The 26117-nt window shown below is 33.6% G+C and overlaps 1 protein-coding gene across 5 annotated transcripts in view; it reads left to right on the forward strand.

The window, feature by feature from the left end:
* LOC128999748 (SH2 domain-containing protein 3C-like) overlaps nt 1-26117 on the forward strand; it is a 226528-nt gene that overhangs the window by 187969 nt on the left and 12442 nt on the right. For all 5 annotated transcript variants that reach the window (XM_054426410.1, XM_054426408.1, XM_054426407.1 and 2 more), the window contains one exon: nt 10138-10198. In XM_054426410.1, the coding sequence (XP_054282385.1) occupies nt 10138-10198 (61 nt within the window). The remainder of the gene's footprint in view (nt 1-10137; nt 10199-26117) is intronic.

The raw sequence follows: 26117 nt of genomic DNA on the forward strand, positions 1-26117 counted from the left end.
CTTATTAGATCTCCTCCCTCCACTTACTCACCCACTCCTGCCCCAATATCAGTCAAACAGCGGGGTTCTTGCATTGTAGTCCGACCAACTGTCTACTCAATATATTGTATAGATCACAAGAAAATGAAGAAAAGTTTCCCTCATCTATGATAGTAGTTGGTTATTTACACCCTTAGCAATATGTGAGTGCCCCGTGATAGCCAGGTAAAATACATATGTTTAGGGAAACTCCTTTATAAGGGTATACGCTTTGGCTTTGTCAGTCTTTCCATAGAACACATAGGTTTGGCATGGATTAGAAGTGTAGGAGTTGTTTGCTGTCATTTTGACCAAATTATTTCCACCAACAAAAAATTATGATTTTAATCTTCATTCAATACTTTGAACACAGAGTAAAATGATAACTGAGATTGGAGTTAGTTATTCAAGTCACTATCCAGTAGCTATCCATAACACCCTTAGGATTGGCAGATTAAAAGTGTTAAATGGTTGTTTCTTGCAAAATGTTGACCAAATTATTTCCCTGAATCAACAGAAGATTATTTTAATCTTTGTGTAATGAGTAAAATGTAAAAGAGCAAGCTTCAAAAGTGGAAAACTCTTGTAAAAGTAGCCATTATGTCCAGACTTGACATTTTGGACGTTAGTTCAGTGTATGAATGGTTGTTTTCTATCCTTCGAGAGAACATATAAAACGATGTAAGTAATCTCTGTCCCTCAGACTAGTTTTTGACCACAGTTACAGCAGTGTTTTACCAAAGTATCAGTGAGTTTTTCTATTTCTTTCAATGACCTATCCGGCATAGCTAGTCACGCTTAAGAGGGTAATGCTAATAGCATCTGAGTTCAGAATGAGAATAAAACTCTATCTAAGAGATTGACTTCTGAACCTTTGAATTTTGTCCGTCCACATAGGTCTCGGTTTTCTGCAACATCCAACATGTGCATTCTATCAAACAATGTAATATGTGAGATACGAAACAGTACAAGAGTGAACTGTACTGATATAGCTATTTGTAAGAGCGCAATGACTGTTTGTACTCGTAATACACACACAAATTTTCCTACCACCATAATTAACTGATAATAACACACTGATTAACGTAGTTTACGTTATGTTTGCGTTTTAAGGTTATGTTATTTGCTTACCAGCTGTTATAGTCCAGGAGCTGAGGGGGTTTGAGCATGCATGAAAGTAGTACGTAAACAGTACGCAAAATAGCTCATTGCCGCTCTCAATGAGCTATTTTGCGTACTGTTTAAAGGTGTGACAATATTATCATTTCCATACTGTGGAAGGAAATAGTTATTTGTGCAACTAGTGAGAAAAGTGAGCAATTGACTCACTCGAGAGAAATCCTTACTCACGAGCCGTAGGCGAGTGAGGCAATTGTACTTTGAACTCGAGTTGCACATTATACTTTTCCTACAGTTACCATAAAACAAATAAATTGGTGAAGAAACATAACCTATTTTTACACAGAAGTGAACTTTTAATATAACATTTCATGTGAAGTGACAAATACAACAGTACAACAGCTGACCAGCTGATTCACAGCCAGTGCTGCCAACGTATTTCGCGCGCATATGACGTTGCCTGCATGTTACGCGCTCACTATTTCGTGCCTTCACGTTGCAAATCTGGAGTGAGACAAAGTAATTAGAGTGAGACAATGTTAACATTGTCTCACTGATGAGCGAATTGGCCACTTTGCTTTCTCAAATCAGTGAGAGAACATGTACATTGTTAGGAAACTGTAGGAAAAATACATTGTCACATCGCTGTATTAGATTCGTCGCGCTACCGACTGACTCACTCACCCTAACTTATGATATTTTAATACAAATATTGTAAATCCGTAGCCTAAGCGACATGACACAAGTGTATTTACAATGTGTCATTTAATCTCAAACTAGCTTATACAGTATTTATTCCTCCTTTAGTCTAATCGCTTTGCCCACAAACCAGCTTTTGCTCCAATCGCGAGTAGAGTCATCATTCATCAGACAGTAGCCACCGCCTCTTATCAATGCAAGGTCACGACTCTTCTTATCAGTTTGGCACAGACCTAATCACTCATCTTCCTTGACGTATAATAAACTGATAAGCTTTATACAATGTGGATTAAACTCTACATTGAAAAAGTGAATGATTAATTTGTGTTTGTGCGTATTGCTGGTAAGTAAATAATTAAGAGAGGGTATTTTTAAAGCTCTGTTGGTTTTGCTAAGTACTCAGCGATCGCCGTACAATAAGCTCCCCTTGAACGTTTCAACGACTCGGGGAAAAGCATCGGAAATGGACTCTAAAGGGACCAAGTGCGGCTCTACGGCTCATTGGCTAAAAAGCCCATTCTACTTAAAGATTTCACAGGCTTCTCTTTAGAGGGAAATGGAAAAATACCTTTGATGGGTGAAAAAGGTTCGATTAAACAACGTTTTGAGTAAACGAGAAGAATTTTGTCAATACGTGCAATGTGTTGTACCATTTTTCTGATTCCAGGATTCTTTGGGTAATTATTCATGCAATGAGTAGGGTCTATAATATTTTAATTTTAACTAAATAATCTATAGTAACTTTTTGTTGTCCCAAATTAAGTCTTCGTGTCTTCTCTCCTGAAAGACCTTTTTCGTTTGATTTGGTTCCTGGAGATTATTTTTGAAATCAAACCAGCTAGAAATGTCGATTAATAATTTCATATTTTCGACAGTAAAGGATTTAAATGGACAATTATTTTTAGTTGTAATTTCAATACTATCCCAGTTACATTTAATCAAAAGTACTTTCAAACAAAGGCGAAACAATAACAACGGCCAGATGAGAAGTTAAGTAGATTAAGAAACCGCCGACTCTTGGAGCCGATTACGAGTTAAAGAGGATCTCGCTTTCTAAATATTTGCCTAAGGAAATCACTGAAAGAAAAATTTAAAATTATTTTAAGCTGGACGTCACGTTTATTATAAAATAAAAATTCTGCTCAATCCTTGAAAAAAGTTTCCTAATGAAATTTGTCTCCAAATGTACATGCCTAAGATTTTTGTAGGGGAACCAAAACCACCTTAAGTGTCAGCCATAACCATAGCATACGTAAATATATATCGTATTAAATAAAATATATTATATAAAAATACATTGCAATGTACCATCGCTCCAAAACAATAGTGAGTCAAAGATTCGAATCGAAGAAAGTACAATTCACCTTTCTGGTGCTAGATCACTGAGGATAAATTAAATTTTAAAATCCGCTCTTTTAAAATGGGGTTAACAACATACAATTTTATTGATCCCCCTGTCCTAAACAATGTATATTTATCTATAATGGTATCTAAAAAAGTTATATTGCATTTGAGTATGATGGTGCCAGTTTTATGGTGAAGTTTGCAATGGCGATTTTGCGTTCATATCATGGTATCTTACAGAGAATATGTTTTCAAATAACAAAATTTAAAAATGCTTTTTCAGTACAATAAATGTACCAATAAAAAAATCAAAATATTGTACACGTTGCTGTGAAAAAAATTTGTTTGTAATGATATCACTTTTTATAGGTTTTTTTTATGTAAATTATAATTATTGTTCTTCATCTAAATATATAAAAGGCAAAACCCTCACTGACACACTCACTCACTCACTCATCACTAATTCTCCCACTTCCCATTTACCTAGGAGGCTGAAATTTGGTACACCGATTCTTTAGGCATTAAATAGGAAAACTAAGTTGTTTTTATTCTGATCGGATTCTCGGGCTCCGCCCCAGTGGCTCTGGAGTTTCCCGTGTTAACCTTAAAAGGAATTAATGAATCTTATCAGCTGTTTCAATTAAACAAGTTGGTTCTGTTCTATGATGTTCAATAGCTTTAAAGTTACAAGGATTGCCAACAAGGTGCAGCACTATTATCTATACTTATTTTATACGCAAGCAGGATTTTTGTGACAATTACTCCTCCGAAACTACAGAACCGATTGAAATGTTTTTGGTGTCATTGGAAAGAGCGTAACGTGAAGTTGTGCAGGAAACTTTCTTTTTAGGTAAATAATTCGAGAGTGAGGCCCTGGAGCCCTTTAAAGTTTCGTATTTCTCCATAAGATTAATATGGGAAACAAACATTGTTTTGAAACTCCAGCTGTTGTCAGAAACTAAATATTGATAATTGGTCTCCATGGAAGCATGAGACAATTCACAATGTTTACATTTGCTTTGACATTTAAATGTAAACAATCAGAACTGTTAAATGCCTATTTCACAATTTCAGACAGCTGATAAAAAAAAATAAAGCAACTATGTGATAGGTTTATTTAATCTTAAACTTTAAGAAGGATTATTTATTATAAATCTATTTCAATGATTATGAAACAGATTTTTCCGTTTCGAAGCAAACATAAATAGTGAGAAGAAGAACATATGTTAATTGTAAACAGTCAATGTGTAAATTATCCATGTTGTATTAAAAATGTGTGTAGTTTTGGATGTTGGTTTGTGTTTAATGATACTAGTGAACCTGTGCGGCTCAATGCCCCGCAAAATAACATATGAATTTAGAAAACAAATTCATCGTGTTATATATTGACTCGACGCCGAAAATTAAATACAGTAATAATGAAGCCTTAGAAGGGAAGCAGTCCAGCCATTTTCTAGCTTTATGTGTATTACATTTAGTAAATTAATAAGTGTTCAAGTTCAAGTGTGTTCCTAGTTATTTTTTAAAGATTTTTAAAACACATTTAACAAAACATTTTATCATATCAAACCAATAGGCCTATGAAGCATATTTTGCAAAGCATATTTTTCTTACAATGCTGTTTGAAGAATATACTTTTAAAAATAAACACTAAAAAAACAATATTTTTATCACAAAAGCACTTCCACGAATACTACGATTTTAGTCTTAAAGTTGCCTTCAGGAAGATTACCCTGGTCAGAATTTCCCGTAATGAATATGCGTTTCCTATTAAAAGATGTAGCCTTACTTAAAACAACATACAATATAGTTGCTCATGACTGAAATTGATCTGGGTAAGAACAGTTCTGATCTTTAATTAAAGGGCTTGTGCTGCAAATGCCAAGGATGACATAAATTAGCATCTTTCCATTTTAAAAGGTAACTAAAGTTTGTTTCAGACGGGCACATTTTTATCCTCGAAATCAAAATATGTCCCCACTCACTTGTCCCAGTTGAGACTTTACATTCTATTAAGTTGTTAACCATTCTGATCACATGAATCCTTGTGTCATTAATGAGGCCCTTTTTGATGTAGCCTATTAATATTCCACATCAATAAAACCACTGCCCCATTTTATTAGTCTAATCTGTGTCTTGGCAATCCACTGACCTCTATATTTAAAAACTCAGTTGGATTTCTAGATGGGTGTCTCTGCCTTCGTCTGTTTTCGAGGACCCACTCTTCTTCCCTTTGGCATACTGACAAATTACCTAACTTGTCAAGTTCATGTACTAATTCATTAATACTGTTAGTTTATAAATAAAATTAGATAAAAGTTACTTGGCTCGGTGCTTTCATAAATGCAAACTCAAAATACACCCAGAAGTAAAAAGACTCAAGTTATTGGTTAAAAAAACTATGTTTGTGTAACAACATTATTCACATGAAGTATAGATGATTTTTTGTATTTGTCAATCAGCTGTTTTGTTTAAAATGATTTAATAATGTCAAAGATTTGTGATTTTAAATACATAAATTATTATAGTAAAATTTTCTAAATCATGGTAACTTTTTCTCAACTAAATTTGACTATTCCCAGCATTAAAATAAAGTAGGGCCTATTAAGATCCATTATGGGTAAACTTTTAAGGTACACAATCCTTGATTGAAATATAGTATACATTAATAGTCATAACACACAGCAATTATTATGTAGTAGACTTTGACTATTTTCAAGTAACAAACATATGTTTCTGTAAATAAAAATGATCTCCCATGTTATCCTTATGGAGAAATATGAAACTTTAAAGGGCCCCAGGGCCTCACTCTCTAATTATTTCCTTAAAAAGAAAGTTTCCTGCACAGCTTCACGTTACGCTCTTTCCAATGACACCAAAAACATGACAATCGGTTCAGTAGTTTCGGAGGAGTAATTGTCACAAAAAATCTGCTTGCGTATTAAATAAGTACGAGAGGTCGTCCAGTGGTCGAAACTCGACCAAAAATATGTAATGTACTCACTTATCTATTTTCACCCCACACTGTAAATAAAACATGTGATTGGAGTTTCCTCCATTTGTTTTGATTTTCTGTTTATATTTCGTTGTTATTTCGTAACCAGCATAGCAACGCATAAGATCCATGTTAATTTTTTCAAATTTTTAAACTCATTTTTTGTGCTTATCTTTGAGCCTATTTAAATTTATAAAGGGATTCTGCACACCTACAGGAAAATAGCTTTCCAACGGTATGCGTAGATTTTCCCTACGATTCACACGAGCTGAGAAAAAAGGTTTTAAAGAAACATGCTTGCCTATTAATATATAGATAGATAGATAAGTTATTAGTTATTGAATTTTTATTTTAGGGATTTGGCATATGAGTAAGCCTATGATAAATAACACCATTTCAGAGTTCTGCCAGTTTTTGCCTAACTCTGTCCTGTAAAGTTTAAAGTAGCCTACACCTTATCGTAATTGCCTACAAATTGGCTAAATAACTTAGGTACGGTACTTTATAAAAGCTCAAAGACCTTTTACGTTTACTAAAATTGTAAGCTTACCTTTTCCCGTCCATGGGCAGTTTGATTGTTATAAATTAACCCTTTAAACTGAAATAGGACTGTTATGTCAATTGTGAGTACAGTATTTGCATTAGTTAATAATCTTTTAAAATCATCGGAAATTATGACTGTTATTAGTTATTAAACAATTTATTTGTTTATAAATAACTCCTGTACTTCTTTGCAATTGCTCGATTACGAGCGACATGTACACTAGTTATTTTTTTAAATTTATGACAACAGCTAATTTTCAACCAAAAGGTGAGTGAGCGTAGCGAACGAACTTCAACCTGGAGGCGAGTTAGCGTAGCGAACGAGCTAACCTGAAGGCAAGTGAGCGCAGCGAACGAGCCCCAACCTAAAGGTGAGTTAGCGTAGCGAACGCACTTCAACCAGGACGTGATTGAGCCATGCGAACGAGCTCATCTTGAAAATTAAGAAGTTAAACGGGGCAAAGCCCGTGGGTACAGCTATTTAATTTATATATTTATGGGAAATCTGTCCACAGCAAAGATGTACTAAAAACATATAAATTTCTACCATACTATTTTGCTAACTGGCATTATCATTTACCGTTGATTATAGGTCACCTATTCCTGTCTTTTTAGTTTATTTTTAATTTTAATATCACCGAACTGCTTTTGCCACTACTTACCTTTCACATTTATAAACAACAATTTAAAAATTAACAAATAACACTAGTGATGGGTTAGACAACGATCTAAAGTAACCAAATCGATGCCAGCATGAGAGAAAATTCCCGATAAAAAGGCTTCTTTAAGAAACCAGAAAATACTAGAAGCAAATTACTAATAGTAATGGGTAATAGTAAATCAGTATTGCAAAATATAACCAAAATTCTGAAAGAAATATAAATAAAGGTAATGGGGTTTTCAAACTCTTGGGTTCAGTTTTACAGTATTTCATTTTTGCAATGAATTGTCACTCACATTTAAAACATACAAAAATAAACATATCAATGTATCTGAATACACTGAAAACCTGTAGACACTTGTAGTGCTACTTGGTCCGTGACTTGACAATAAAGAGGAAACAGCCATTATGTCTGACAGCCATTAATCCATTCACAAACGGCCTTTCATGACTGTTAAACTGGCTAAGACATCAAAATGTCCATTTATTGAGGCCTAAGTGGGTTTCATATCCTACTGACTACAATGGGCATTTCAACAATCGACTTCTTTCCATTGTTGTAGCCGTAGTTAACATAAGTTTTTTGTCTCCATTCCCTCTAACGTTACATAAAGCTAATGTTATCTTTGTTAACATGTTACTAAAATAAAATACCCCCGTCACAGCAAACGTGCAGACTAAGCCAATTTCCATTTGCCTGATTGGATTTACACTGTCTCCTTTAAATTATAACATTTGTTCCATATTTAAATATAATTAGTTTAACGAGTACTTTAGTTATTGATCTTAATCATAAAAGTAAATAATAAAAAAACTCATGTTGTAAAGCATTGTAGGACCATCATCTATTCATATATTTAATTTTACAGAGAAATTTGAATCAGGTTCACGAAGTTAACCTGATTTTTTGACTAAGAAATCTAAACCAAGATGACAAGCAAGAAGTTTAATTATTAAGTAATTAAATACCATTTGCTCACTACCTTCATATAAAACTACTTAAGTCATGTTTAAGGATTAATACATATATAATCTATTATATTCTAACTTGTCACTTTTTAATTATAAAATTGTCGATTATTGACCCAACTAGCTTATTAACTCAAAAACTTTAGTTCTACGATAATTTTACATTAATAATACCAAACCTTTGCTTGGTTCCAAAGTAGTATTCACACACACTTAAATTCACACACAGTTAAATTCAATAAAAATAAATGTCAGAGAAAATGTCCCACGACATTGTCCGTGCCAATGAACTCACAGGTTTATTTGCTACCGAAACGAATTTTAAATTGGTCAGCAAGTGCGGACAGGAGAGTGGCTACATTCCATGATGTTTTTGCTACTGGTCATTTTGTTGTATTTCGGACTGTCCGCTACCCGCTTGGCCCCCCTGCTTGGGGGGCTACCCGCTACCCTGCTTGGCCACTAGAAGTTTTTGCTTTTCATAACATGGATTTGTTTAAAGTATTATAGGGACGAGTTTGTGGTGTTTTAGAATCAGTTCTAGGTGAGGGTGGGAAACGTTTTTTTCTAATTGATTGTGTGTTAAACTTACCTTGTATCAAGTAGACAAACATGTCTAGAAACGATATCATAATTATGAAGATATCGAAGAATGAAACTCATTTTTTTTAATCCTCTAATAATTTGTCTTGATAACCTATTTAAAAGCAAAACGTCCCCTATCTCTCACTTCCATTTCTCCTACTTCCAATATTATTTTAAAAGGGAGTCTGTTTAATTTATAAGAAAATATACTGACACTGGATAAAGCCTATTCCATTCTTTAAAGAAAACTTTTACCAAAATTTGCACATCAATACGGCTTTACATTTAACAAAAATATGAGAAGTCTCTTTGGAATGTTCAAAATCAATAGATTAATCTATGTTTAAATTATCAAACATTTAATTGTCCAAAAATAAATTACAAAATAGGAATTTTTCCCGCAATACTAATAATAATTTATAAATTACGTTTTCAAATTTCACTACATATATCTAAGTAAATTTTCAACGTGGTACAAATTGCAGTTTCGTCACAAGTTATTGTATACACAAAGTGCTTCGGGGGTTCAAGCAACCCCTGTGGCGATCTCACCAAATATTTGGTAAACCGAAACTTTTTGCCCTTTATTCCCTTTGAGCGCCACCCGCGGTCCGCCCCGAGTGTTCCTTTATACTTCCCTTCCCATGTGGCCATTGTTAAATATTGTATTTGGGAGCATATCTTTCTCCATCTGTTTTGAAGGGTCGGTAAATAAATACGGTAGTCGAGAATATGTCAACCTTTAATCGATTTCAGTATTTTTAAACGTGTACGTACTTTTGTATTTAAAATAACGTTATGTTCAATAGTAATAAGGAATAGACCACAAAATTTAAAAGTTAACCGTTTGTAAGCACTTTAGAAAACATGCCTATTATCACCATTTGCCATAGTACCTGTAAGACTTGTTTCTATAACGAATGATCTCAATAAAATATGAAAATCAAATGTTTGTTTTATATAACACATAATTATTATATCAACTTCAATAATTTTAAATCATTTGAATAGTAAAATGTCATAGTAAAGTCAGTTGGAAATCTTTAACGTGACAAATCAATGTAAACCTTACAATCTTTGACCTTATTGCCCTGAGACCCACGCAATTTATACTTTCAAAGCAATTCCTCAGACCTTTAAATCCAAGGGTGTACTTGATTGCTTTTAAAAATGCATATGAATTAAAAGAAAATTATTTTTTCAGGTCTGACATTTTGGTGGTCAGCAACGTCATTCAGAGCAAAAGCTTATGCAACATCATAATGGTAAGTTTTCCTTCATTTTATCACAGAAAGGTCAAGGTTTTTCACTTTTCCATAGTTTACCCTTATATAGACAGAAAAAATATATAACTTTCTAATTGTTACTTTCTATCCATTGGTGTATAACACTTATTCCAATGCATTTGGAATTCCAAATTGCATTTTAAGTGATATTTTAAGTAATTTTAGCCTGATCCCATATTGTTTGTGGCTTCTACTAAAATGTTTTCCTCTTTAAATGAGATATTGTCTACATCTAGTCCTTTAGACCGGTTTACTTCAGTATCAAAAGTAACAATGACAATACACAATCAATTGGCTTCAGTGTCAATGGTTTTTTATTCCAAAACGCAATGTCAAAAGTTAAACAGCAATTTCCTCCACGTGTCTCCAGCTTGCTGATAGTCTTGTTTCTAAGAACTAGTCTAATACCAGAGTTGAATGTTTCGTCAGCAGACAAGAATGTGCTGATACAACAACACTCCCCTCCCTACAGTAAACATTCCCTAGTCCCACCCTCCCCTCTTACAACAATGCTTAGCTGTGATGTAATGTCTGTTGTCGTATGTTGCTTTTAGTAAATGCATTGACATTGAATAATGGAAGTAGACCTCGCGTGCTGGTGCTATATTTATATTTGAACCGGGTGTTGGTGTGTGTGTGTGTGTGTTTTTTTTTTTTTTTTTTTTTTTTTTGTAAAGTTTAGATTAAGATTTCTACTAAATTGTTCTTTTTTAATTTTTGGCATATTTCATGATTTGGGCTTTGTAAAATCAAGGTCGTTGTATGCAACTAAACTGTTTTAGTTGGACGCCACCTAGGTGCGTATGAGTAACTAAACTACCACTACCATTAAACTAATCTAAACTAAACTAACACAATGTCTTCAAAGATCACATACCTCATAAATGAATCGATGTGCTAAAACGCAAATTTTATGACAACTAATACAACTAGACATGAGACACACACCAATACATGCTTAACATCTAATATAAGTCTACTTTTGTCCAAAGGCTATGTTTACAACCAAACCCTTAGGTTGATAACATCTGTAGCCTTACAAAACCCGAGTCAATCTATTCCCGTTTGGGAAGAAAGAAGAACGCCACTTCGGCTATTTAAAACTAATTGAACCAGTCATTGAGAGTGGGTTATCCTCCTTCGATCTATTCTCGCCTTCTTCTTCACCCTTCACCAATCATCCTCTTCTATTCACCATCTGCTTGGAGTGTCAGGTCTATGGTAATGATGGGTGCTCCTGAATTGAATTTGTTTTGTGACCAGGTAGCTCATGCGTTAGTATTTCATTATATCATTTTCTTTATTTGAACTAGAGAGTCTATGTTTGTAAAAGAGAGGTTCCCTCTGTATAAAATGTGTGATGTATTTATTTTAACGACATTAATCGTAGTTATTTCGATTTGTCGTTGAAGATCATAAAATCATGACGTTGGAAACTGAATAAGTTAATTGATTTCCTATCAAATACGGCATATATTCATTATGATTCATTATAAAAAAAAACATTGAGAAAAATTTACTGAACTGTATAGTAACTATAAACATTTAGACCTCTGATATTATATTTCCCTATCAACATTATTTTAGTATAAAAATCAAAGCAATAGAGTTGTAGCAATATATATAGCAATATATATATATATATATATATATATATAACAACTTGAAATTCAAGGTAATGTTCATTGTACAGTAACACGAATTACAAGCTATAAACACAGCAAAACTAGCACAGCTTATTTCAACAATAGAAATAATTTGTAAAAAACACTAGCGCGCATAGTGGGTAAATGGAGAACTAATTGAAAGCAAGGGAAAATCAGCTGATCGTTTTCCCTTGCTCTAAATTAGACTTGGGGAAGAATTAATTACTTTCTTTATATCAGTTGTTATCGAAAATAGCTACTTTTTGAACCGATTGATGACAAATATTACCCTAACAAACATACCTCTCTAACAGCAATTCCAAGTAAGAGAACGTAATATTCAATTTTACCACACTGACTTGAACGTCTTTAAGAAAACACATGTGCATTCCTATATCCTTATTTCTATTGCTGTTGATGCGTCTAAATTGGACCCAGCTGTCCCTGATCATTGGGCGTTTAATGAATGCTTCTGGATGGAACAGCTGATCTCAGAGGCACTAGTCTTTCATACATACTTTACTTATACAGTTAGCTGGGTAGCTGAGTGGAACAGTGAAGCTCGCCCTAAAAATCTAAGGTCACCAGATCCTGAGAAAATGTTGGTTTGAAACAGCTGTTCTTGCTAAATAAACAGCTGATCTTAGTCAGCAACAAAGCTATCATCTCATTTAACACCTTACCATACTTCACTCTTCCTACCTTTAAAATACGCATCTGAGCGTTGAAAGACACCAAAGACGTTCTTATCGAATCAACTTTACATCTATTTATCCATATAAACATTACTTAAATTCCAAATCCCAGAGATTCATCCCTGAACCCTCAGACACTCTCAAATCTCTCACTAACAGTCGAGATGTGGACTCTACATTATTAAGCTTGTTTTGCACACACTTTGCTCTTCACCCCCTCCCCTGTAATTGGCTTGCTTCAACCGGATGTTAATTGCTTCACCGGAAGTACCTTGGAGGGGATTTAATCCTCCCTGGCTTATCTAAACGTTTATATGCTTATTTAGGGTCATGAATTCAATTTATTTCGATAACGATTCTAGCCCCTTCTTCGTTTTAGGTGTTGTTTTAGCTGGCAAATAAAACAATTATAGTATTTTAATAGTTGTTAGCAATAATATAAATAGACTGTTGTATACGAAAGTAAGACATGTATATTTTCATCACTATATATCCGAAAAAGAGCTAAGCTATACGAAAATCGTCGATTTCCAATCTAGGAAAACGTATTACTTGTCCTAAACATTTCTTTTCTTGCCCAAACAAACTTTATCCTTTCCCAAAAAAATGTTTACTTGCCCAACCAAATTAAATATCCGCTAAGCATTCAAACAGCAAAATAAACATTCGACTAAGTACGATTTCCAATTAAGTTAGTTACTCAATGGTTTGCGGTACATAGTAGGAAAAATTTATTCCTTACTTTCATATTGACTATAGATGCTCAAGAACATGCATTAAACCATAGACAAATATTTAATTCTTTTGTCTACGATTAAACGTATTGACTATAGATGCTCTAGAACATGCATTGGGTACTGTCTAATTAATTGTAATCAATTGTCTGATCCTTATGCGTCAGCTGAGGAAGTTTCAAGATTACTGTTCGATTTATGTAGAATGAGTTTTGTAATTTGCTATTAAAGGTTTCATCAACTAACAAAACCAGTGGGAACAAATATAATTTTACAAAAACATTCTACGATTCACTCAGCCAATTATATATTCATTATTATTAAAAATAAATTACAGTGTGTCATTATAGATGGGACGTCAACTTCTGTATCAAAAAGTCTATGGTAAAATGTTCCATAACTTTACACAGTGAGGTTACTTGGTCCCAGAAGTAACATGTCTGATGCGCAAAGTTACTTGTTAAAAGTAGTTTCTAACTTGTTACCAAACAGTCATCAATCATGTAATTTTGATCATGAGTTGATAACCGTTTCTAGTAAAGTTATCACTCATCTTTAGACCTTGTTTGACTCTTGTTAACGTTTCGATTAAGTAGGTTGATCTTCCTTCAAAATACTTTACTTGAGATCAGTTTGTGTGAATAGAGGATTATTCCTAATCCCATATGTTATTGGTATTACAGATTTGCTTTTTTTGTGGGATGTAAAAATAGTAGTTCATTCAGACGACGAAGGATTACGCTGGCAACACGGTATTTAACTTCTAGAATAGTAATGGTTAATGAAGTAAAAATAGTGTGTTTCGGCTGTTTACAAAATCTTTATCCAACAACATAAATGTCATTTATGACCTTTTTTATGGATGGGTAGCTGAGTACAGACTGCTCACCAATAACAAAAAGGTTGCGGTTGCCTATTCGATACTGAGGAAAGTAGGCTACCAAGTTTCTTGATGGTTCAAAACGGTGTCCTAGATTTTTATATTTATTTTTGTCATCAGTATCGAAGCTATAAAAGGCATATCACTCTATTCTACACTCGCCCTTCATTGGTATTAGGTTTTTAATACACCCAGTTGCCTCCCCAACTTAATAGGCAATTGAATCAACCGCTTTAATTCAAGTTGAGTACTCAGGTTTCTATAAGTTACAAGGGAATATCTATCTGGCATAATATAGGTATTAGAAACAACAACCATATCATCTTACTGTTAATCAATCCGCTTACGGCTAAAACGAACTTTGATACATTCTTATCTCGATACTCGATGAAATTGTGAATTGTATCATAGATTCAGCGGTTTTAGGTTCCTTTTCTTTCTCGAATGAAGACGCCAAAAAATTTCAGAGCCGTTTTTAAACTATCTAATTAGCTGTGGAGAATTGTTTGTTCCAAAAAGACTTTTCGAAATATGCTTTAAACCAAGCAAACATTCATCACCAACCATGAGTAAAAATCCATTGTAAAATGCATTTTTCCAATACTGTACCTGTTTAACAATTGTTCTAAAAGTTATAAACATATATTGTACATTTTCTATATTTTCACACGCATCATTAAACATTTAAATTCAAAATGAAACGTCAAAACACCTATTTACTTAATTTGTTTACTCTATTGCGATTAAACCTGTCAAATTCATTTATCAAACCAAAATTGTCCGAATTGTATTTTGAACTAGTCACAAATCTGGGTGACCTGATGCCACAAGGTTGCAAGATCGAGGTCTTTGTCTACAACAATGGAACAGCGTATCCAATCGGATTGTAAGATGATGTGTTTCATTTCCACTCGTTCCGTCGGGACTGAGGAATGCGGCATTGATTGGACTATCTTGATCAGCTGTGATGGGTAGACAAACGGAGCGACGGATTAGAAAATAGACCGATCCATGTTACTGACAGCCTTGAGTGAGTCCAAACACCTGTGTCGTCCAAAATGTACAATAATGTAGTTGTTACTTATAAGAAATAACACGTCATGAACTGTAAAGACAAATCAAGCTTATATGTTGGTATCCCTGTTTTCCTTTCTTTATTGCCAATTAGCTGATCAGCTTATATGCATTGTTGAATAGTTATCTTTGAGGTTAAATGTTATTGAGAATTTATTTTAAATGATGTTTTTGCAAGATTGACGTTATAGGTAACGAATCCGTCTTCAAGACGTATACTCTTTGAGCTTGCGAAAACACCATCATGTATCCACAAAATAGATTATGCAACACCAGGAAGATATTTTTAAAACCTATATCAAAGCATATAACACACTATTATATAAAATTACGGGCACAACTAGGTAAGCAGTTAGAGCAGTCCTCGAAACTGAGGTTCAAATTATCATTATAATTGCTATCAATTATTTGAGATGGGGGTGCAATCCCTCAAATTAACAAATTTTAGCTATGCATGTGACCATTAAAAAGCCCAATTATCAAGGACAGCTGAGCCCTTCTTTAAACCATCAAGAAGCTTATAACTTTTCACATGATCAAACCGGCAACCTCTGACTAAAAATTGATTATAAAACTAAACTATAAATTATAAACGTTTTCTAGTTAAATTTCTATACTATAGAAATTTGCACTATTTTGTTTATGATTGAATTACATATTAAACAGCTGACATAGTTTGCACACAGATACATTGTCCATACCCTGCTATCATGACTAAAGGTAACACAGTTATCTGCCTCCAGCCCTGGACCAGGGAGTCTCCAGTTGAAGGGAGGGAAATTCAATAACTCCCCTCCATCCCTGTCACCAACAAACCTGGTTTCTGTTACTCCCGACTTTCCCTGAAAGTGGTCATTGTAGATATATTATAGTTGATATTACTTTGTTTTGTGGAGGGTTGATTTTTTTGCAAAATTTCACTTAAAAAATTAGGCTACCTTATTTCTCCATACAGTCTATTTGAGTTAGCCTACTTTAGTAAATGTTTAAACTATGTTATTATTAGTTCACTTATTTAACCACACTATTGCCATTTTTAAGTACAAATCCTGGTTACTATCTACAGACATTTTGTAAGATATCATAATTAATTGAAAGCCTAATGATGAATGACATCTGGGTCAAGAGATACTTTTTTCTTGTTGAAATATTGTTTCACACCAAACTCTCAACAAAAAATTGTTTTTATAAATTTCTGTTTAAAATTAAACATTTGCTTGCAATTTAAATAGTCATTACTGTATTATTTTATATAACTGAATATGTATACCAAGTTTTACAGGAAAACAAAAAGTAAAGTATTAATTTATCCAAAACTATCTTTCACTGCTTCTAATTATTCGTTATTCCTTGTCACTTTTATTGTTATTGTTCTTGTTATTGTTATTCAAGATTGTTATTATTGATATAGTATCTATTTACTTATTATTTGTTAATTGTTATTAATTTTATTATATTCTACTGTTACCGCTGTAATGAATTCATGAATGAAAGAATGCATGAATTTAGCCATCTTATTAACATTGTATCCATTTTTGTAAACTGGTGTAAACCATTGGGAAATAAATAAATAAAAAGTAATAAGAAATTTTACCCTAATATATTGTGCTAATGATATATATATATATATTACACTGTTATATAAAAATCTACAACCCTTTAGCAAAAATGGGCATTTTGTTTTTTATTTATAGAATACAATATTATTTTATACCACTATACTTATAGAGATGTTATTAGAGTAAATTTGCAAAAAGCCCATTTTTTTAATTAGATCGTCACCCTTCCATCTCTAAAAGGGTTCATTCGTCCCTACCTACTCTTAAACCCCTTTATGACTCTCAAAACCCTTTATAATGAGTTTTCTTCCTTAAAACAGCTCTTTCATTTTTCTGTTACCTTGTTGACAACTAACAAATACTTGCCTTTCACTCTGTTGTTTTGACATCCGTTTGTTTGGTTCAATAGTCTTATTAAAGTTTTCAGTAGTAAAATATAGCCTACTAACATACTTTTCGTCATCCTACAGTAAAAACAGCTGGTTTAATACATGTGTTGCGGATCTCAAGTACCTAGCTCATTTTCTCCAAAGCGATTAAAAATCATTGAGCAATCATAGCTGTTTTAAACTCAGTTGTGAACTTCGATTGGAAACAATAGCAATTATCGAAATTAGTTAGATAATGTAACTTACAAAAGGTTGCACAGTATAGGCCTACCTTATCTGTAAACTGTACAAAATATTTTTTGGCAAACCTTTTAAAAATATCTTTTCCTGGTTAGACATTTTTTACTGTACTTGTAAGAAATAATAACAGTGGTAGTGTATGTAAGGGATTTAAATTGTGTTTGTTTAGTGACAGGGGAAAACAAGCTTAAAACAATCCAGCCGCATATTTCCCTGGGGTAACATGACCCAAACAGTGTCTTCTTGTCATGGACAGGGAGTGGGGGGCGTAAAGTACTTGTATGGGTTGAAAATTATTTTATATGTCTTTCACCTTAAATATCACAAAATAAATATAAAAATGTGATATTTCTCTATCAACTTTATGCTAACAAGTTGAAATAAACTTCTTTCCAATAGACTTGTGTTGAGGTAAAAACTTGGAAAGTGACACATTTTTTCTGCCAAATTTGAGTTCAAATTTAGTCTTTGGACGAAATAATTTTTTTTTGTTTCAAAACTGCTTTTAACACCTCTTATTCTATTCATCCTATTGGATTATTTTGATAGGTTTATATGTAGGTTTATTATGATCATCAAAGCCTCTCCCATCCAATTCCTTAAGTCTTGGTTAGATTCTTCCGCTTTCACTTAGTGTTATATTCACTTCTTCATTACCATGGGATGGGTGGATTTAACCCGTTGAAAAAGTCAGGCTGCTTTCAAATAACTGCATGGTCTGCGGTATGAAATCATCCCAGGGGCGAAGTTAAACAAAAATAATAACAGTATAACTTATATTTTGGGGACAATCTAGCATAATGTGCTTCTTACTTCTTTTCTTCTGACATACATTACACTGAAAAGGAGGGAAGTTGCAGCCACATAACGCCCCAGGATCTGCTCATGTTCATAGCATCAGGTCTTTTTTATGACTTGTCATTCCTTTCGTGTTGTTCCAAATCTTCTCTCTCCACCATCAATATCTCTCTTAAATTCCTATCCACTGTTGCTTCGCCCTGTTCATCCTGGTTCACCTGTTGTTCATCCTGTGTGTGTTGTTGCATTTTAACAGTTGGAGTTGATAAAAGCAAAAGCTCAGCTGAGCAAATTAAATTTCAGGATCCTTCCCCCACTCATGCAGAGAAACAAAAACAATTGTGAATGTTTTAATGAGTTGAAGTAGTAGGGTAACTGTCCAAGCTTCCCCAAGGGGTGTTTAGTTGAAGGGTTGAAAGCTTAGAGTTAGGGCTGTAGACAAGTGCAAACAGCTTCTTGGGGAAGTTTTAGCCAATGTAGGCTTCAATTCATTATTAATTAGTAGATGATGCGTATTCGGGTTTTCTTGCTAAAGATAACATTTATAATTTTTTTTATTTAAAGAGTCAACTTTTTCAGTAGACATACGTAGAAAATCAAATTTTCATCTTATTATACGGGATAGCATAGATTTAATTGAAACGTTAGTGCCACAGCGCCTTTTAAGAACTGTCTCCATTCAAGAAATATTTTCAGGATAAAACTTTTCTCAATTGATTGTTCTAAACCAATACTGATTCTGCGATTGTTTCATGACTGTCTATGTTTTGGACGACCAATTCTTCTTTGAGGGGAATATTCCATGTATTTTAAGATTTTATGTTGTTTGTAACAATTTGTTTTTGTTTTTTTTAGATTAAAAATGTTTTATATTTAATTTCCATAGTGTTATCATATTTTTCTTGCACTATAAAACAATCATACATTAGGGGAAGGGAAACATAGGTATGTCAGCGTACAGATCGGAAAATCATTACACTAGATTTCAGTTCTGTTACATCCAAACTAAGCACCCTGTAAATGACTACTTTTTACACCCACCAACAAGCTACAACATCATGAAACAATATTAGAATTAGTGGGATCAAGACATGGAGAACTACACTTTCAAACTTAAAATTTGCAAGTTTCGCCTTGAACTACAGCTGGTTATCGACCCTCAGTAAGGGGTGGGAGTTTTAGTGGTCTGCTGAATTATTCATTATTCACGGGAAGACATAAATATTCATCTCCACCACCTAGGTAGACTCTCATTTGGTATATTTTGTGCATTCAGCCAGACAGCAAAGTAATGAAACTGAGTCTGTTGTCTTTCACATTTGTTGGCATCTTCAGGACCGCTTTATTTTGGATATCTTTTTCAAAACTAGGAACAGATGAGTTGTCTCAGTAAGCTCCAAAAGCTAAGGGTGGTAAATGGAGGGAAAATAAGGGTGCATAATGAACAAAAGGGTGGGTAGGAATAAAATTAGTTTGGCAATATGTTTTTTTTAAAAATACCTTAACACATTTTAAATTCAATACTGTTCCAAGAAATATTTAGGCCTACTTATTTATTTGCACCAAATTAGTTTTAACTTGATTTAAAGTAGATGTTTCTTATGTTGAATTGAACTAAACTTTTAAAGGTATTTTTGTCATGTGATAAATGTTTGGACTTATTTGAACTGATATAAAATGATGTGGGCACATATTCTCTAGTATTTCCAATGGAAGATCTGTAAAAGGTACTCATTTTTGCTGGCTATTTAACTATACCAGGTCCAGTGGAATCAAATTGTCGCAGGATAATCGCTTGTTGAATTGCTCGAGAGATTTTTAACCAGGCTTAATGTTTGCAGCAGACCTAGATAGTTTGTTACTCTTCTAATCAACTTCTATGATAATCAATCCTTACTTCAATTTACTAAATCAAGAGGTCAGACTGGTCAAGGAGGGTTTGAGTGTTGCGGTTGTTCGATTTTGTTTGAATCCTGTATATCCATATGGTACAGTATATTGCATCGATCAAAAAACATTACAAGTTCTAAGTAAATAATTGTTTTGGTAGGTTTGTTTCTTTAGTTCCTAAATGTAAATATTAGAATCGAGTAATCTAATGGTGTGTGTCTTGAAGTATTAAAATCTGTCTGTACTGTCCAAATCTTTTAATTAATCTTTGATAACCTCATGCCTCATGTCATATTTATTGTCTTTAGTCATGTTAAATTACAAAAGGCTACATGGAGAATAATTAAACTAATTATGAGGATTGCTTGTTTATATATATATCTGTAAACAAGCAATCCCCATAATCAATTTTTATATACTGTATATAAAAATTGACAAACTGTCTTTAATTCACAGTACGCTTTTTAAATTAACAAGATTAAACATGTTTTTGTTTTGTAGCTACAAACCAATATGAATTCATTGAACCTATTTTGGACAAAATTAAATGAAGCAAGTAGACATTTACCTTATATTTAGGTTTGCTTTACTAAAAGTTTTTTGTCATGTTTGTTTTCCAATTATTGTTAGATAAAATACAAGGACCTAGGACCAAACAAAAACTGGGAAGAGTTATGAGGCTTAGGAAACAAAAGAATAATCCAAAAGAAATCTAATGTTGTCACCATACGATGATGCATTTTCATAGATTCTGGTATTAGGATAATCTTAGTCGACAAAAAATAATGAACCATGCAAAAGTCTTTCTCTCATGGCATATTATTCGTTGACCTAGTGTAGAGGTGAAATTCTCACAGTGAACAGAGTCCAGTTATCCTTGGTATTCAGTATTGTTTATGCTCAGTGTTTTGTCATGTTCATGACTTTCTGTTGTGCTGTATGAACTGATTTCTGTAGCAACTGCGCATTTCCAAAGTAACAGAAAACCTCCTATACCTAGCTGAAACTCAGCTTTTGAATATAAAAAAGACAAAAACAGTTCAGTTTCAAGTTTCAACCTTTTAACCTCACAGAAATCAAGATAAGTTTCTTGAATCATTTATATAAAATATATGCAGTATATAAGGTAATTCAAAAGTATTTGAAAACTTATCTTCTTACCAATGTTCCCTTCCACTGTTTGCTACCTACTGAGTTTGTACTGCAATTTGTGAAATTTATTGCAGACTTTATTTATCCCGCCCAGACTTTAATCTCACCCAGGCTTAGGACTTAAAAATAATATCATCTGTGCCTTAAAGATTCCTATTGTTTTATAGACTCCAATCGTTTGCTACAGCTAATATGAAGCTGTTTGAAAATATATTCTTCTCAGCATCTATTAAATCATAACTGGATCATTTGATCATTGAATTTAACCTTGAGAGTTAAATAAATGAGCTACTTATCTTTGTTTTGTGCTGAATCCTCATTTCTTCTCCATTCCTTATATTCTATTTCTCTTTTTCTTTATGTCCACATTTCGGTAATTTAGTCTTGAAACATGTTCTGACACAAAATGTATTTTTCAACTGCACAGTCCAAATGCACTACTTGAAGGGCTAGTAACTTCTACGAGTTTATTTGCTCTCTATCATAATTTCATAACTATTTTGCCTTTTCTATGTACGGTAACATTCTTTACGGCAACATATTTTGATATTCTCTTTGTTCATTTGTAAGATTTTCATTTAAAATTGAATTTTGTTGCTAGGCAATCGTATTTTCTTGTACATATGAGTGTACAAGAAAAGCTCTATTTTCTATTATAGGTACTGAATATGCACACATAAGATTCTGAAATTGTAGGGGAAAAGGTTTTGAAATTAAACTATAGCAAAGTTTCCTTTAGAAGAAATTGCGACCTTAAAGGGCAATTTATGAAATAATGGATAGTTTTGCACAAGGTTTCTCGTCATGGCAAACATTTTCTATATGGTTTATGGGGGTGTGACTTGTAGTTTTCTCAAAAGTTCATTGGTTTATGGATGCCATAGAGAAACATGCTTTGGATATTTAAAAGCAGTCCTTAAAAATAAGGAATGTAAAATAAACATTAAAAACATTCCTACAAATAATTAAACACAAATGTTATCAAGCTTTCACTTCTCAGGCTACAGAAATCAGGCAAATGATGGACTAAAAATATAATTTAATAATTGTTACATACATGATTATGTAAAAAATAAAATAGGCTATGTGTTCCATAACGAACAAATAAGAACAGTTTGTGTTACTCAAATGCGTTCCTTGTATTTAAATATTCTGGATATACTCAGTTTCATTTTTATTTGGTCTTTACATTGCACTGATAATTTAACACTGCTAAAATTCATGTAGGTTAAAAGTAGTCTTGAAACTAAATTTGCAAGATAATGGATCTAAAAGTTTGAAATTCAATTTAAGTTTATTTGGTTCATTCATCTTGGTATTGGGAAATCAATTGAATAAACCCTTTTGACCCTGACCTAATTCTTGAATTGCATAAAAACATGCATGCATCATATTTGCATGCATTTATCATGCAATGTTGAAACCAGTATGCATTGCAGTGGTACATGTGCTTTGCAAGAGTTATTGGAGAATCATGTCATTAAAGAAACTTCTCAATCTATCTATCTATATATTAATAGGCAAGCATGTTTCTTTAAAACCTTTTTTCTCAGCTCGTGTGAATCGTAGGGAAAATCTACGCATACCGTTGGAAAGCTATTTTCCTGTAGGTGTGCAGAATCCCTTTATAAATTTAAATAGGCTCAAAGATAAGCACAAAAAATGAGTTTAAAAATTTGAAAAAATTAACATGGATCTTATGCGTTGCTATGCTGGTTACGAAATAACAACGAAATATAAACAGAAAATCAAAACAAATGGAGGAAACTCCAATCACATGTTTTATTTACAGTGTGGGGTGAAAATAGATAAGTGAGTACATTACATATTTTTGGTCGAGTTTCGACCACTGGACGACCTCTCGTCTATATATTAATAGGCAAGCATGTTTCTTTAAAACCTTTTTTCTCAGCTCGTGTTCATCGTAGGGAAAATCTACGCATACCGTTAGAAAACTATTTTCCTGTAGGTGTGCAGAATCCCTTTATAAATTTAAATAGGCTCAAAGATAAGCACAAAAAATGAGTTTAAAAATTTGAAAATATTAACATGGATCTTATGCGTTGCCATGCTGGTAACGAAAATAACAACGAAATATAAACAGAAAACCAAAACAAAATGGAAGAAACTCAAATCACATGTTTTATTTACAGTGTGGGGTGAAAATAGATAAGTGAGTACATTACGTATTTTTGGTCGAGTTTCGACCACTGGACGACCTCTCGTTTGTATTTATTGCATGTACTTTTTTCAGTTAAAAAAATAAAACCCTGTGTTAATAACTTGAGGTTAAGGAACGGGAAAAAGATTATCTTTTTACCATGAAGAAAACCAGCTTTATGTTTGTTACATAAAGGTTATAGTAAAGAAGAAAAATCATGATGACCCTTCCAATTTTCCTGAGCTTTTAGGAACCTAATTCATCCATAAAAAATTATAGTTTTATAAAATTTATAGTAGCTACCATAGTAACCAATATCATGGTTTATTTGTGGTTTTTAATTTATGTTAAAAAGGTTACTATAAAATACTGTACCGTACCTATATAAACAATTATTGTCAACATAAACAAAACTCTTTTAAATTTCTTTAGATATTTTGTAACCTCACAATAACCTGTACAATCTCAATTCGCACTGTCTTATTTTCTGCGGTATCAATGTCTTTGTTGATTAAGGTATTAACATAAGAAAATGCTGATATCACAGCAATTTTTACCATGTCTGTCGAAATATTTAAGCAATCAAGAGGGAAATGCAAGCTAAAGGAAGGAGAAAAGAACAATTTCCAGGGAAAACGCAGTCCCAGGATAATATCGAGGGCCACTTGCTTTGTGTTTAGAATATTGAATAAGGTGGAATGGGAGGCCTGCTATAATATGTCTGGAAACTGGAAACCAAACTTATCCTTATAATGGAGTATATTGAATGGGAGGATTTATTTATTTAGACAGTTTATCAGTATTTAATCGCAATATTAAGTTGAATTGCAGTTACAAATGAATCAAATCGCCATGAAATAGGTTGAAAGTTTAGAGCTAGGTTAATTTAGGTAAAACATCTGATTCTTTTTAACAATGTTATGTTAAATACAATTATAAATATTTTTTAGTCAAACTATTGATTTTTTTATACTGAAGAAGAGACATTCATCTAAATGGACCAGCTGTAGACAATTTTTCATTAAAATAGTACATAGTTGAATGAACAACAGAGTCTGCTACAGTCTAAAATGGGTTTTCCTCCCTTAGTTTTTTTAGCGAATTTACCACATAGGGAATAATAGCTATTAGCGTACGTCTCATGGCAAGACCTAGACCCGTCACCACTCCACTTATATTTTGATGTCCCCAGGGGCCAAAAACACCACCCGTTCAAATTCATGTACGTAATTGTATACGTTAGCTCCATAACTCAAATAAAAATCATCTGACTTTGATGGAATTCGGTACAAATGTACTAGGTGGCGTTCGCAGAGGCATCCACAAAATTGAGCGGAGTCATCGAGGGTTCATGTTATATTGTTTTTGTCATATTGCAGTAAAAACAGTCGTCTATGCGTTGCAGGTCTAAAGTAGCATTTTTACTCTCTAGGGAGTAAAAATAGTTTTTAACCTCTATGGAGTAAACATCAGCTGTTGTCAACTCAGTTGTAAATTTGAATTGTAAACGATTGCATGTATCTAAAATATGTATCGATTCGTGCTTCGTAATCATTTTAACCTAAAAAGTCTACAGTCTCTTCCCATAGCATTTTAGTATTGCAGATACATTCATCCATTCCCACACTCAACACTGCTCACCTTTACTACTTCCTTCACCACCCACTACGTCGTAGACCTGTTCCCTCTCTTCCCATAGCATTTTAGGATTGCAGATTCATTAATGTAATTGCCAAAGACAGTTCCCACACTCTGCATTGCTAGACTTACTAATTGCTTCACCATTTCCTACATCATAGACCTGTTTCCTTCCTTTCTCATTACATTTAAGATTGCAGACACATTTATCTAACTGCCCAAACGGTTCCCCCACTCTGCACTGCCAGCCTTTAATACTTCCTTCACCACGTCCTCCGTCGTGGGTCCTGTTTCCTTCCCTTCTCATCGCATTTTAGGATTGAAGATACATTAACCTAACTGCCACAGATGATTCTCACACTATGCTCATACTTTACTATTTCCTAAGCCACTTCCTACGTCGTGGACCTTTTTTCATCACTTGCCATATCATTTTAGTATTTTAGATACGTTAATCTAATTGCCACAAACATTCCCCACACTCCGCACTGCTACCCTTTACTACTTCTTTCTCCATTTCCTATGTCGTGGGCATGCTTCCATCCCTTCTCATGCCATTTCAGCTTTGCAGATACAAATGGTTTCCAGTTCCCACATTCCACACTGCTCACCCGACTACTGTACTTCCTTCATCTCTTCCTACGCCGTGAACCTGTTTCCCTCTCTTCCCATAGCATTTTAGGATTGCAGATACCTTAATCTAATCATCATAAACAGTTCCCACAGTCCGGACTGCTTGCCTTGACTACTTCCTTCACCACTTCCTACGTCGCAGACCTGTTTTCCTCCCTTCCTATAGCATTTTAGGATTGCAGATACCTTAATCTAATCGTCATAAACAGTTTCCACACTCCGGACAGCTCGCCTTGACTACTTCCTTCACCACTTCCTACGTCGCGGACCTGTTTTCCTCCCTTCCCATAGCATTTTAGGATTGCAGATACCGTAATCTAATCGTCACAAACAGTTCCCACAGTCCGGACTGCTTGCATTTACTACTTCCTTCACCACTTCCTACGTCACGGACCTGTTTCCCTCCCTT

The sequence above is a fragment of the Macrosteles quadrilineatus genome, unplaced genomic scaffold (genome assembly GCF_028750875.1).
Source record: "Macrosteles quadrilineatus isolate MER2022 unplaced genomic scaffold, UCM_ALF_1.0 Scaffold_8__2_contigs__length_117827958, whole genome shotgun sequence".
Classification (NCBI taxonomy): domain Eukaryota; kingdom Metazoa; phylum Arthropoda; class Insecta; order Hemiptera; family Cicadellidae; genus Macrosteles; species Macrosteles quadrilineatus.